This window comes from Cladophialophora immunda, assembly GCF_000835495.1.
Source record: "Cladophialophora immunda strain CBS 83496 unplaced genomic scaffold supercont1.1, whole genome shotgun sequence".
NCBI lineage: Eukaryota > Fungi > Ascomycota > Eurotiomycetes > Chaetothyriales > Herpotrichiellaceae > Cladophialophora > Cladophialophora immunda.
In genome coordinates this window covers 2,677,353-2,690,921 of record NW_015622541.1, presented here as the reverse complement: position 1 = coordinate 2,690,921, position 13,569 = coordinate 2,677,353, and the positions used below count along the sequence as shown (strand labels likewise).

Here is a 13,569-nt window from a genome sequence, read left to right as displayed (position 1 = left end):
GCGAATGGGACAACTGAGGGCCTTGAATGGATATCCATATTATCACCACAACACGCCATCGTCACCTGCGGAATGATCCTTGAGCCGACACGCCAGTCGCGAGGCTGTGGATGCTTGAACGACTATCCCTCAAAGTGGTCGACAGACTAACCGCATACGGCAGGTATCGCTAGCGCCCTCGAAGGGGTGGCACCATCGGCATCTTGATATCGGGAGAACGTAATAGGACTATGATGTATTGTTGGAAAGTCGATATGAAAGCATTTTCGTTGGGGCTAGAGGAACGGACCTTTGGTCCTAAAATGGTAGGTATCCCTACAACCAGGCTGCGGTGAAGAGACAATTTCACGGGACATTGGAGTTGCGCACAGCATTACGGGCGTACTGCGATACAGAATCAATGGTGCTCTGGGATGTTGTTGCTCCGTAGATGGAATATATCAAGGTCGAAGGGCAGTAACTAGCCCGTCTGCTGGCCACATTTCCTCCAACCTCGATTCTCAATCCAACGACTCACCCACAAGTCCACTTGATTCCGAATCTCGACTCTGCCCTTCGAAATGAAGCTCTCCACTTGCAGCTCGTTGCTCGCCCTCCTTGTCTCCCATGGAAGACTGGCTTGCTGTCAAACGCCGCCGGGCTTCTCTCCCAGCACCAATAAAGCCCTGTACGCCTCGTTCGACAATCTCGAGATCACTCCAGGAAAGCATGTTCCTCTTGCTGGTATGTCTCGTCCAAATTGTGACGTTGTGCGGTAGGCTCATCCTCTTGTCTCAAACAGACACGGCGGTCTCTCCAAGCATCTGCTTTCCGGGCTGTGGTCCGCCGCAAGACACCCATCTAGTCCTGATGGTCGACCTGGATGCGCCTGATGGCGCCGCGAACCGCAGCCTGTCCCCTCTCCTGCATTGGCTGCAGCAATCCATCCCCGCCAGGCTCCCTGCCATCTCAAGCAACTTCTCTGCACCCGCTGACACCGCCGTCGCGCCGTACTATATGCCTCAGCCACCTCCGGGATCTGGGCCGCACCGATATGTCATCCTCGCATTCGACCAGCCGCAAAAGACATTCCGTCTGCCGGCCAATTTCACGCAATTCAGCAACACGTATCGTTTCAACTTTGACGTGGCCAAATTTGCAGAGGAGGCGAAATTGACCGTCGCAGGAGCGACTTGGTTCATGACACAGAACACTACAAAAGTTTAGGCTGTTCAAGACGGGGGTTGATGGACAATCCAGATTGGGAACGAGGCGGTCTTGGTAGTGATTGCCTGACCTCGTATGGGTAAGTGGGTGATAATATTCACGTTTGCCCCGTCCAGACAGCCCGAATAAGATCACATACCTAGCTATTCACAAGAATCCTCCGTAGTCATGGATAAATCAAATCATTTATAGCCACTGCACATTGCGCGAAACATTCGGACTCTTTCAGTTGCTGCCAGACTTAGCCCAGCTAGAGGTGTCTTTCCGAGCCAGTCTCTGAGGAGGGTGTCGGCCTGTGCTTGCTGAGCGGATACGGGACTGTGCATGGCAACCAAGGTCAATGGAAGGTACATGCGTAGCCAGGCGCAGCGAATTTCATGTCTCGCCAGGTAGGTAGCAGCCTGTAAAATCGTAGCCCCACGAGCTTTCAGTGATTCACGCACCTCACCACCAAGATTTGTGTTGGAAACCAGAAGGACAAGCATCCTCAGAGAGTTCAGACTTGCAAGCGTGATTGCGGCGATAGCATCATCGTATTCCAGTTCGGTATCCTTTTCCCATGGAAGCGTGGTGACCTTGGCAAAAAGATTGGCTTCTAGATCTTTGCAGATTGTCACGACCTTCGACATGAATCCGACTTCAATCGATTCCACGACGGAAGCGATATTGTGGAATTTGCGTGCGTAGATCTTGCTGAGATCAACGAGCAGATTAGCAAGCGGGTCGATTTGCAAGACATATTCTGATGTTCGTTTCGAGGTGGTCTGTTCGCATAGCGTGTAACCAACAATCAACCTGAAGGCCTAGGGCGAAGTAAGCAACCATGATATTCATCTTCGTCACATACTTACGATCTGATATTGTATGTGCAATTCAATGCCATCCAGGATGGCATTGTACTGTTCTTGCTCCCTTGCAGCGGCCAGCAATTTTCGTGCGGCTCCGAGATGCTCCTCATAAGCTTGGCTTGTGGTTGTGGACACAGCTTCAAAGAACGACATGATGATGGAGGTACCGAGCATAGAAAGCATGGACAAGTCTGGGTTCTGTGCTATGGTCTTTGCATGCAGAACAAGAGCACGTCCATAGTCAGAACGAGCTTTGGCCGTTGCCGACCAGTTTTGCTCTGCCTGGGCACAATATGCCAATGCGGTCGCTCGTAAAGCAAGGCTGAATGCCGGGGTGCCACTCTGCTCTGGTAATTTGTTGAGTGCGGACAGCCATGATATTGTGGTCAGACCTGTGCCGAACGAGGTACACGACAAGACAAAATGACCGACAAATGCTTCTGAGACGATCAACTCCGATGAAACCTGCTTGGGCAGACACTTCTTCGTACTCCAACATGCTTTGACAGCATATTTATTAGTGACAACTTGTGTCTGGTTGATGAATATTGGTCCCTTATGAGGTCCTGGGCATATCTGATTTGCTCGAAGACACTGTTGGCATTCTGGGAGGGTAAAATCACATTTTCGCCTTTTTTGGCGACATGTCTGACATGCACGGTTGCGCGGAGGCATCGGTGTTCATTCGAAGCTCGGCTAACTCCGTTGGGTCGGATAGCGAGGATGGTTGGTAGTCGGAAGACTTGGAGGATCAGGTTCGCGCCATCAGCACAGTGGCCGGTCGGATCTTTGGGTGTCTGGTACTTTAGACAGGTTATGTTCAGGTCCCCGATGTCAGGTTTCAGTAGGAGCCGGGCAGTCAGCAACCATCGAAGAATATAAAGCTGCTAGCATTGTTTTGGAGCGGCTGTCGCTTGCATCCGCTGGGGCCAATGAAGTAATCGAACGTAGACGGCGAACGGGGGAAACCCATGTTGCTATATACAAATGTATATACCCAGCATCGTCTCTCCTGCTCTTATGCCCGCATCAACGAGTTGCCTTTCCTTTCTCTCTCGCCATCAGCCTTAAGAGACAACAATGTGAACGAGTGCCTGACATAGATCCTAAGAGGAACAGAGATGAACTTGAAAGGCTTGTACGAGGTCTTCGCTGGAGAGTAGTTGGTCATGAAATGATTTTGCGCAGATTGAATCAAAGGCTGAGCAATGCCCAGGACGCGTGATTCTCATCCCGCGTCGCCGAGTTTGAATAGAACAGATTAGCCCATGTCACTTCCAAGGACTGTTCGGTAGACGGTTCCTGGTGGTCTATAGGAATGCGAGGGACATGGGGCGAAGTGGTTGGCTTCGTTGTAGAGAGAGGAGGCATTTCCGCTGCAAGAGAGTCAGCTTTCATGGACGAGGTTGATCTTTACTCCTTTGCGTCATGGTGGAAGTTCTTCATTCATTCATAGATTGGTAGGGAACGATGCAGAGAGGGTAGTAATCCGTGCTATGTTTGTCATTGAATGCGTGTCTCAAATGATGATTCGCAGTGGACTTTTGTTGCGTCAGCCTCGCGTGGGAGGCATGGAAAAAATGGGCCGGAAAGAACAAGTTCCAGGTGCCCGAGCCCGGGTCTAGGGGATCAAATTTCGGGCCCGCCAGGCTCTTCATGGCGATTCGTTCGGGGAGGACGATGCTGCTCCAGGGGCGCTTTTTCTAGGGCATCATCCCCGGGAGCCTTAAGGGCTGGGCGATGCCCGTAACGAGCAGCTCCCAGCTTAAGGTTCGGGCCCTAGCCTCGTCAGGCAAGTCCATGACACGTGCCTCGAAAACCGACAGGAATCTCGACATGAAATTCCCTCAAGCACCCGAAATTCGCCATCAGCTTCGTCTGCACCACGGCTCCATCCCTCACTCCGCTGCATCTTTGGTTGGCGAAGGGGAGCTTCTGAAGCTCCTACCTCTCCCTGCGAGCGGCCTCGACTAACTGGATTTGTCTGCCATTCACCTGACTCGACTTGGGGCCAGCCTGGCGATTCGTTACCCTAGGATTGCTTCCATCCTGCTCCGCCAGGCACGACTTTTACGAGTACGAATTGAAGCCTGCCTGGGCGAACTGGATATTTCTACCATTTCTTACAACACCTGCTTCTTCCCCTACCCATCCTCGATTGACACGCGACCATCACTAGACACTCCACTCCGAGTGTCTTGACATTCTCTTCCATCATTCCACCTTCTGTGTTCAGCGCGTTCATTGACGGCTTTCGAGTCGTCAAATGAACCTGCCTATTTCGCCTCCATTCCTCTTCCAGACGTTGCTCTTCAATAGGAAGAGAGCCTCCTTCTCCTAAATGCCTTTCAAGCCCTTCGCACATCTTGCCCGTGTCAGTGTTGCAAAGGGAATCGCCCATACTTATGCCCCGTCTGTTGTCGCTGCTGGCCAGTCACTCGGACAATTCCAAAATTACCCAGTCACCAAATTTGCAAAGACTGCACAACTCCAAAATGCCTTCTCAAGTCCATCGGGTTCTGGCGCAGGCGCGAAGGCCGGTTATAATAGTCAATCGGGCGGTGGTGACGCTGGGCTAGCCCAGTACTACGCAGCCTGGCAACATGCCCAACAGACTGGCGATGACTCGGATTGGAAAAAGCATGAGTTCGCGCGGAGAATAGGCTGGAAAAATCAAGAGAAGGCTGTACCTTCTTCAAAACACCACCGAGTCGAGTCTTACCGAGCTGTCGACCTTCTGCGGCCTTCTGCCCGCCTGACTGTCTCGCGCGTTAACAGTGAACGAGCCACTCCTAAGGTCCAAGACGCGGAGGAAGCTCTCGCGGAAGCCGACGCACTTGCAAAGGTAGATGAAGAAATTGCGAAGGAGATCGCGTCACGCCACATCGAAAACACTGCTACTTACGATGAAGCGGTCGGCAGCCCTGTTGCGAGCACACGCGCACCGACCCCCTCCATTCAAGAAACTGGCGCAAGCGAACTTGAGTCATCCACCAGCCTCGAACACACATCGCCGCCTACCGACATCACCTCACTCGCATCAGAGGATTCTGCCCTCTCCGATCAGATCGTCCAGCTCGGCTCCCAACACCGATATAGCGAAATTCCTGCTTTGTTCGAAGCTATCGTCAGAGATGGCCATGTTCCGACTGTGGAGGCTTATAATCATATCTTGGTCTCCGCCATTAATCTGAGTCAGGGCTACCAGCCATGGCCCAGAGCTCTCGAGGTGTACGGGGACATGGCGAAGCGAGCCGTCGAACTCAATGCAACATCATACGTGATCCTCCTCCGCTTTTTGGCAGCTAGGAGCCTCGAGGCATACCAAGTGCAGAAGAACCTTGGTGAACGAGCCACACGATACGGTAGTGAGGGCTCTTTGGTCTTCCCTTCTGCCACCAGACAACATCAACTTTACGCCGCTGACACATCGCTTGCATTTGCTACTAAGCTGTACAACATTGCTCGAGCTACTCTCGAAGATTTCCCACTCTCGGCCACAGTGTACAATGCGCTAGTCAAGGCGTGTGCTCAGTCCGGTATGGTTGAGCATATGAATTCGCTTTTGGCTGATATGAATGCCCAAAACATTCCTTTGGCGCCACAGCTGTATACCACGGTTATCGATGCACAAGCTTCCACGCAGGACATCCACGCAGCACAAGGTCTATACGAGGAGTACCGCGATCTCGCTATCAGCAGAGCCGCCAATGACCCCCTTGATCTGAAGGTGTATGCTTCTCTGATCAAGGCTTACTATGCTTGCGGGCTTGCTGAGACTGGCTTGCGTTTCTATGAGAAGATCCTTCAATCCTTTCAGGGTTCGACAAACGAGCAAGCTTTGTCAGATAGCTTGACAAGTTCGTTCGTGCTGGACGGTCTTGTTCAGCATCACATTGAAAACGAAGCCTACTCCACAGCGATCTCATGCCTTGATGACTTCACCCTTCTACCCGTTGTGCGAGACGAGGCGCTATCGAGGATCTCCACCGCTGCAGCTGATGCTGGAAATGCCGACGAAGCTGTCCGATCCTTTGATGCCATCAATCCAGCGAACTTGAAGGCCGAGCCCGTCATGGCGGTTGCTGCTTTGCATATTCGAAACGGCGAAATCAAGAAAGCCAAGTCGACCTGGAATAACGCTCGCTCTCTACCGATTGTTCCAAGCACTGACTTCGCAGCAATGTACACCTTGGCATTGATTCATTCTGGTTCCGTTGAAGAAGGTGTGGCTGAAGCCCGATCGATGTTTCAACGCATCCGTTCCTCAGCTGGCACTGAAGCAAGCCGTCAACTCGCTGTAGCGGAAATTGACGAAGCAATCATCCTCTTCGGTGAAGCCTTGTCGAAGCAACAGGCTGTAGTCTCTGCAACAACAAGCATCACCTTGTTGCGGACTATGATCGAAAACGGCGGCCTCGTCTCTCCAGTTGCTCAGCACGCAATCGCAAGCTTGGGACCAGAATGTATCCATCAACTTAACGCTCAGGACATCGCTTTGGCTCTTCATGTTCAGGCTCAAATGCTCATGTATCAAGAAGTTGTGGACGCCGCTCATCCGGCCAGATTCTCCCATCTTCTCGAGACCGTGCTCAACCGCGGCATTCTCATGGATCCATCGACAGTTCACGTGGTGAGCGAAAGCTTACACAAAATTGGCTCTGCTCGACCTGATCTCCTGCAACGTTGGCATGAGCTTCTTCACCCTGCTCCTCCCACCCCAGTGACATTGCCGCAGTCACCCTTGTCCCCACACCAGGCGCTTCTTGACGTGTCGACCAACGACACTTATGATCCCTACGCTCACACCACCGACTATCGTGCCTCCAAGGCGATATCCGAATTGGTCGAGAGTACCACGGGCCGCATTGAAAATCATCTCAATGATGGCCTTTCCCGGTTGAGAAATGTTCGTCGAGCGGGCAGAAATCTACATTATTCCGCGTACGCCAAGCTGATCACCGCAGCGGGTAAAGCCAAACAACCGAATTTGATCCAGGAAATCCTGAGTATGGCGCATTCCGATGTTCCGATGTCATTGCAGATCCCATCTGTTCGTGCTGGATGGGTTTCGATCTTGGACTCTATGATCGCGGCATGCTTGACTGTTGGAGATCGTCAACAAGCAAGCAAATTCCACCAAGACCTTCTGGATATGGGAGCGGCGCCTTCTGCAAATACCTTTGGCATTTATATCACCACCCTTGAAGGTACGTTCGACGAAGCGACCGAAGCTGTCAAGATCTTCCAACGTGCTTTATCCGAGGGAGTCGTTCCAAGCGTTTTCCTCTACAACGCCGTTATTGGCAAGCTTGGCAAAGCTCGACGAATTGACGACTGTCTCCGTTACTTTGGCGACATGGAAGGTCGCGGCATCCGTCCTTCGTCTGTCACATATGGTACACTGGTGAACGCTCTTTGCCGAACAAGTGAGGAGCGCTTTGCAGTTGACATGTTTGACGAGATGGAAGCGGCACCCAATTATCGTCCTCGACCAGCTCCATACAATTCCATCATCCAATACTTCCTCAATACGAAGCGGGATCGCAGCAAGGTCCTGCAGTACTACGAGCGGATGAAGTCCAAGAATATCAAACCTACCTCTCACACCTACAAGCTTCTTATTGAGTCTTACGCATCGCTGGAACCTGTGAACCTCGCTGCAGCCGAAGCTATCCTTTCCGAAATGAAACAATGCGGTGTTCAGCCCGAGGCAGTTCACTATGGGTCATTGATCCATGCTAAGGGGTGTGTTATGCACGACATGCCTGCTGCAAGAGCCGTTTTCGATTCCGTCTTGCAGGATGGGAACATTCGTCCGACCGACACACTGTATCAGAATTTGCTCGAATCGATGGTCGCCAATCACGAAGTTGAGAAGACTGCCGAGATCCTGGCTGATATGGGTCGACGAGGGGTCTCTCTGACCCCGTATATTGCGAATACGCTCATTCATGGATGGGCTGGAGTCGGCCAGGTTGAAAAGGCCAAATCGATCTACGAGCAACTGGGCATGGATAAGCGTGAGCCCAGTACCTACGAGGCCATGACCCGAGCCTTCCTGTCCGCCGAAGACCGCGCTAGTGCCAATGCGGTGGCGCAAGAGATGCTCAAGAAAGGGTATCCAGCGGCTGTTGCTGACAAAGTGCTTGCACTGGTGGGTGGCATTACGGCCTAAAAGTCTCGTATCAAAATTCTGGGTCGAGAGTGGCGATGATCGCTTGCCTCGGCCGCTTCTTTTCCTTTGTTGATTGATAATGATACCCAAGAAACGAGCCACGACTACATGGTGGTTCTGTTCATCTCGGCGTTCGGGTTTTGTCTGTCGTATTAGCGACAGCGTTGTACATGGTGTTGTGTGGCTGGTGCATATGGAGCATGTTCAGCATGCTCTGCTTACCTTCTCGCCGAGGCGCCGGGAGGAGCTTCTTGGGGCGGTGTTTGAGAGGAAACGGAACATTGGGCTGACCATGTACAACAGAAGACCAAGAATAATCTCTACTCGCTACTCTGATAGATGATCTAGACAGCCGAGGTTTTGTCTAGATCCGATGTGCAGTCCTCCAGACTGGAGTTGACATGCTGATTACCGGCAAGAGCTGGTAAGAGGGAGGCTGGCGAAGAATCCAACTCTCTATATTGAAACCTCTACGATGATCCAGTTTGTGTCCATCTGATATAATTCGTTTGAGGTCTGGGCAATCGTGATACGGCGTTCGTCCATCCTCGGACTGTGGGTCCCCATCCTCATGGGCTCAGTCTCTCGATCTTCCATTTTTGCTCGCCGCTTTGGCCCAGGTCTCCTTGTATCCGTGTGTACAAAAACCGGTCATGTAGTCTACTTTCCCGCCCTTGCCAGAACTCGATCATGTCCGGAATGATCCTCAGTCCACCCCAGAAGGGCGGTACGGGGATGTGTTCCTGCCCTTCGAACCGAGCTTCGACTTCCCTGACACGTTCTTCGAGGGCAGCCCGGCCGTCATCTTCCTCTCCATCGCCTTCTGTTGTCGTTGATGATCGAGGCTCCAAGACACTGGTCTGCTGGCTAGCCCAGGCTCCGATCCTCGAGCCGCGGGCCCTCGTGTCGAAGTAGAGCTGACTCTCCTCAGCGCTGATCCTCTCCACCACGCCCTCGACCCTCACCTGCCTCTCGACGGGCTTCCACCAGAAGCAGAGACTCGCGTTCGCGTTGGTGGCGATGTCCCTAGACTTGCGCGACGTGCCGAAATTCGAGTAGATGACGAAGCCGCGCGAGTCAAGTTCCTTGAGGTAAACGATGCGGCTGGACACGCGGCCGCTCGGCAGCGAGGCCGTGGACAGATTGACGGTTTCGGGCACGGCGGCCTGGAGCAACGGGTCGGTGAACCAGGTGTGGAATTGGGTGAAGGGGTCTGGCGACAGGTCTGAGCGGCGGAGCTTGGAGTGGCCGAACTGTGCGGCGCGGGGCGGTTGGTCATGTTGTGGCCCTTGGGAAGGGTCTGAGGGAGGATGGCCAGGAGCGACTGGAGGGGTTGAAGGACATTAGAAGTGGTTTCACAGGTATGGTGGTTTGATTCGCACAGCGGATCAAGTAGATGCTGTGCATGTCGTGTCACGTTTCTCCTCCTCATGAAGATCTGCAGAGAAATAGGTGACTAGTACACCCTTTGTCCAACTTGGACCCAACTTCTCTTCGACTTCCTCATCATTGTTGGGAATATGGAGAAGCGGGAGCAGGACTTACATATCAGCTTGCCATCTGGAGGCTTGGAGGAGGTGCTTGCTGGCTTTGCTTGATGGAGCATTGGGAAGAATCCGGGTCGGGGAAGAGAAGGACGTGTTCTCAGGAGTTGCGATATCATGTAGAGAGATACCACATATGTATCTATATGATCATTTTACTTGAGAATGAAAAAACCAATGATCGCCATATACGGTTTGGTCGTAGAGGGTGGGCGAAGGTCAGTGAGGCCGCTTTAACCTGAGCGTCAACTGAGCACCAACCATTATTATTACTTGGCATCACTCAGCGCTTCTTGGGCAGTAGGCAAAGCTGGGCACTACCTACCATATAGGTACCTAGGTACCTATGGGCACCGCCCAATCGATACCTCCAGGGCCAAACCATGCCCCTCACTTTGTACGTACGTACCCTAAGCAATGGGCGACGCATGGCCCTCGGCTATCACTGGGCATCTATTTTAGACGAGCGCAGGCGAACCCGCAATTTGCCAAGGCTGTTGCCTGAAGTCCTGCCTCTCCTTGTACCTGATCAACGGTTTATCGCCACAGCGCGGTCATTCCATGACCCAGTGCCTCGACCTACAGGGCGGCACTGAGGTCGAGGCTGAGCAAAACGCTGCAGATTTGCTTCGCCCTGCCGTGTCACGCACTGGCCAATGAAGCTTAGAATGAGGACTATCGTCAACATCCTAGCAAAGGGGCCAAAAATGGCTCCAGCCTACCTGGGCGGCCCGTTGCGAGGACAGACGACAATCTGTGACTTTCACTGACATACACTTCGCGCATTCCTGGCCCAAGCATCGCCAAAATGGGCATCTATCGTCGGGTGTCTCACACAACCCGTGGCCATCCAGCAATGGAGACTGTGCAGGTAGGTGGAAATATCTCTCCAGGCAATCGTTCAATCACAAATATATCTTGTGGCCTGGTTGCACAGTGGCTAGCTCTGTTTAGCCTCAGGCAGAAACTGGTCACTGACGAGGCTTGCAGGGGCCAAAAGGCAAGACAACACCATGCAGCCGATGTGCCACTACGCAAACTCGATGTAGTCGCAAGTCCAGCCTTGGCCAACCTTGGGTGCTTGTCGACCTTGGAGTGTCGGCCGCTCATAAAGGTAGTCCAGCGTTCTTCTCGGTCGGCTCTTCCTCACTCCAACATTGGTTCACATCGTATCCGTGAGCTCTCGCCCGTCAACGACCCTCTCGATGCCTTCCCCGGCGAATTACCACTCACTCCAATACCCTGACGACAACCCTGGTGAGGAGCAGTCTGAGGATCGGGATCGCGCGTTATGGCTCGTGGCTGAAAGGGAGTTTGGCAATGGACAAAACGGCGGGAGCATTCATCGCATTGACTGCCGGACCCCAACATCGGTCCCTCCCAGCCCTGTCTCTCCACTTTCGGAGCATGGCAGCGCCATGTTCAGGCCAGCCTCTTCAGAGGATGAGTCTCGACCTTCATCTGTCGACATCGTCGAAAAGAAGTTGCAGAACTCTGCGCCAAGGCGATCTGGATGGTGGTCAAGATTGGTGTCAGACTCGTGGATAATCGAGCTTGTTGCCAGCTTTGTCAGCTTTGCTGCCATTGCTAGCATCATCGGCGTCCTCTGGGGCTATGACCAGAAGCCTGTACCTCCATTGATGAAGGGGATCACGGTCCGTCCATCTCTGATCTGTTGGAACAAGAACCTGGGACAGCTGACACTTATTTCACAGTTAAATGCCGTCATCTCCTTTCTTGCCACTATCTCGAGAACAGCGATCATGCTTTGCGTCGGCACCGTTATTTCCCAAGGAAAATGGCTTTGGTTCAAAAAGGAGCGGTCTCTGATGGATTTGCAAAACATCGAAGACGCAAGCAGAGGGCCGCTCGGATCGATACTCATGCTCTTCAGGTTCAAAGGCGGGTGAGTAAGGGTATGCTACCTTTGAGAGGTCTTCACTGACACGCCTAGCGCCCTGCCATACCTCGCCGCATTCTTGACAGTAGCTGCCTTGGGCTTCGATTCATTTGTGCAACAGCTACTGACCACCGAAAATCGCACAGTACCTGTGCCAGGTAACGGGATTAGTATTAATTCGTCGACGTCGATGACCACAGACATCTATCTGGCAATGGGCTATCCGGAAACATTGGCGCAGTTGACGGCGGCAATGCTTGCAAACGTGCAACAGGAAGATCAGCCCATGGACATTATGGCTGCGTCGACTGTGGGGCGCCATGCAATGAAAAAGAGATCTGAGGCTACGACACAGACGCTGGCATTGCCTCTCAAAGCAGACTGCCCCAGTGGCAATTGCGTCTGGCAGCCTTACTACACTCTTGATATTTGTACGCAGTGCCGGCCAACTACGAAAGAACTGACCATCAAGAACTTGTCGCCCCAAAGCTCGGATTTGACGAAAATTGTTTCTGCTGCGCGAAGTGGGAATATTTCCGGTGCCGACCAACAGACATCTAGCTTCACGTGGGAGATCATACCAAAATTTGGGCAAACGTGGAAAGTCACCTCTAACCTGAGTGCATTCGTCGATGAAAATGACATGAATGGCAACGCCCAGGGGCTTGAGGTTTATGTTTCGATAACGCAGAAGGTAGTCTGGCCCCTCAATTTCGCTAGTTCAGACGGCCTACTTCTGGATCCCCGTGGCTGGACAAAGCAACCCTTTGCTGGTATCAACGAGCCAGTGGCAGCCATAGGTTTTGCCGAGTTCGACGTCGACGACAATGGGGTGCCGGCTTTGAACAACTCACTGGAATGTGCCATGACATATTGCGTCCGAGAGTACAGCACATCCGTGGTTCAGGGCAACTTGGTCTTGGATGTGTTATCCACGCATTACGGGAAAGTTGACGGCGACCCGGATGCGGCCAGCGGCCTAAGCTGGTCAGCCGAAGTCAACGGAACGAGCTTTACAGCCGACGATTTCTTGACGTATGGAACGGGGATCGGGACTCTCACGGGGTATGTTTTGGGCAACAGTACGCATAGCTACAAGGGCAGTTGTCTGGCGAGCAGTAATTGGAGCTGCTCGGCACCCGTCACCTCGAACAGTGGAAGTGTGGAGGGTCTCAGCACCGAGGCATGGAAGGGCGTCGACCTAACGCCGAACTTCGCGGCGGTCGTGGAAGACGCAAATACCGTCATGAGTCAAATTGTGCAACAGTACGGCAATGTGTCGGTGATCGGCGACAACGCCGTGCTCAAAACATTCGTGGTGGTGCGGTGGGCGTGGATCACTCTGCCCGCAGCCATTGTTCTCTTCGGTGTCGGGTGCCTTGGGCTCACAGTGTGGGAAACCAGCAGAATGCAAGCACCAAGCTGGAAAGCGTCCTTACTACCACTCCTGTATCGATATGTCGACGTAGACGAGAGCAGTGCTGAGGGACGAAGCAATACCGCCGCGGCGGCAGGGCCTGTCACAGGCCAGCCGTCTCGTGAGCCGGACGACGGATTCACCTGCTCCAACCTCGTCAGTGAATTCCAGGCGGAGGCGGAGGCTACAGCCACTCGGTTCACCAGGCGAGCACCCAAGCTGCAGATTTGGCAGCTACAGTCACTGGAGATTATCCAGAAAGACCCGAAAACGTGGTGGCAGCGGCTTAAATGGGGGTGAAGCAACCACCGAGCCACTTTGAGCATTGCTACCTAGTCATATCAAGGTAATATGTATTATATAGCAGTATCGAGTCTTAGGAGCAGATGGAAGATACCTTCGCGGCATCGATGGAGTGAAATGACCGATCTGCCTCGTCATTTGATTCTGGATGCCAGTGCGCACGTGACCCTAGG

General features: G+C 52.9%; 5 protein-coding genes across 6 annotated transcripts; 3 read left to right on the top strand and 2 right to left on the bottom strand.

The window, feature by feature from the left end:
* Nucleotides 1–249: 249 nt before the first annotated feature.
* On the bottom strand, nucleotides 250–4,107 carry PV07_00796. 2 transcript variants are annotated; one of them, XM_016387279.1, is made up of 3 exons: nucleotides 2,058–4,107; nucleotides 1,346–2,009; nucleotides 250–1,271 (listed from the first exon to the last, which is right to left on the bottom strand). In XM_016387279.1, exons 1-2 carry the CDS (start codon nucleotides 2,727–2,729, stop codon nucleotides 1,389–1,391), a joined length of 1,293 nt encoding a protein of 430 aa, XP_016254207.1. In that variant the 5' UTR covers nucleotides 2,730–4,107; the 3' UTR covers nucleotides 250–1,271; nucleotides 1,346–1,388. The 2 variants fall into 2 exon arrangements, with proteins under 2 accessions (XP_016254207.1, XP_016254206.1); XM_016387278.1 differs by having other exon boundaries at nucleotides 250–2,009.
* PV07_00797 (uncharacterized protein) lies at nucleotides 561–1,214 on the top strand (the record flags this gene model as incomplete). Its single annotated transcript, XM_016387280.1, has 2 exons — nucleotides 561–723; nucleotides 782–1,214. 2 exons carry the CDS (start codon nucleotides 561–563, stop codon nucleotides 1,204–1,206), a joined length of 588 nt encoding a protein of 195 aa, XP_016254208.1. The 3' UTR covers nucleotides 1,207–1,214.
* Nucleotides 4,108–4,123: 16 nt separating the features above from the next.
* On the top strand, nucleotides 4,124–8,791 carry PV07_00795 (uncharacterized protein). Its single transcript, XM_016387277.1, has one exon. It carries the CDS (start codon nucleotides 4,396–4,398, stop codon nucleotides 8,230–8,232), a length of 3,837 nt encoding a protein of 1,278 aa, XP_016254205.1. The 5' UTR covers nucleotides 4,124–4,395; the 3' UTR covers nucleotides 8,233–8,791.
* On the bottom strand, nucleotides 8,535–10,054 carry PV07_00794 (uncharacterized protein). Its single transcript, XM_016387276.1, has one exon. It carries the CDS (start codon nucleotides 9,662–9,664, stop codon nucleotides 9,194–9,196), a length of 471 nt encoding a protein of 156 aa, XP_016254204.1. The 5' UTR covers nucleotides 9,665–10,054; the 3' UTR covers nucleotides 8,535–9,193.
* A 281-nt stretch (nucleotides 10,055–10,335) lies between these two features.
* On the top strand, nucleotides 10,336–13,518 carry PV07_00793 (uncharacterized protein). Its single transcript, XM_016387275.1, has 4 exons — nucleotides 10,336–10,647; nucleotides 10,767–11,431; nucleotides 11,492–11,682; nucleotides 11,731–13,518. The coding sequence occupies exons 2-4, from the start codon at nucleotides 10,982–10,984 to the stop codon at nucleotides 13,391–13,393; spliced, it is 2,304 nt and encodes a 767-aa protein (XP_016254203.1). The 5' UTR covers nucleotides 10,336–10,647; nucleotides 10,767–10,981; the 3' UTR covers nucleotides 13,394–13,518.
* The last annotated feature ends 51 nt before the right edge of the window (nucleotides 13,519–13,569 follow it).

What these genes read in the sequence shown, in the direction of transcription:
- PV07_00796 (XM_016387278.1), bottom strand. Translation starts at nt 2,729, where the DNA reads ATGCCTCCGCGCAACCGTGCATGTCAGACATGTCGCCAAAAAAGGCGA. An exon ending in TGCACATACAATATCAGATC is followed by an intron (nt 2,010 to 2,057) that starts GTAAGTATGTGA and finishes ACTTCGCCCTAG; the next exon opens with GCCTTCAGGTTGATTGTTGG.
- PV07_00794 (XM_016387276.1), bottom strand. Translation starts at nt 9,664, where the DNA reads ATGAGGAGGAGAAACGTGACACGACATGCACAGCATCTACTTGATCCG.
- PV07_00795 (XM_016387277.1), top strand. Translation starts at nt 4,396, where the DNA reads ATGCCTTTCAAGCCCTTCGCACATCTTGCCCGTGTCAGTGTTGCAAAG.
- PV07_00793 (XM_016387275.1), top strand. Translation starts at nt 10,982, where the DNA reads ATGCCTTCCCCGGCGAATTACCACTCACTCCAATACCCTGACGACAAC. An exon ending in CATTGATGAAGGGGATCACG is followed by an intron (nt 11,432 to 11,491) that starts GTCCGTCCATCT and finishes CTTATTTCACAG; the next exon opens with TTAAATGCCGTCATCTCCTT. An exon ending in CTCTTCAGGTTCAAAGGCGG is followed by an intron (nt 11,683 to 11,730) that starts GTGAGTAAGGGT and finishes TGACACGCCTAG; the next exon opens with CGCCCTGCCATACCTCGCCG.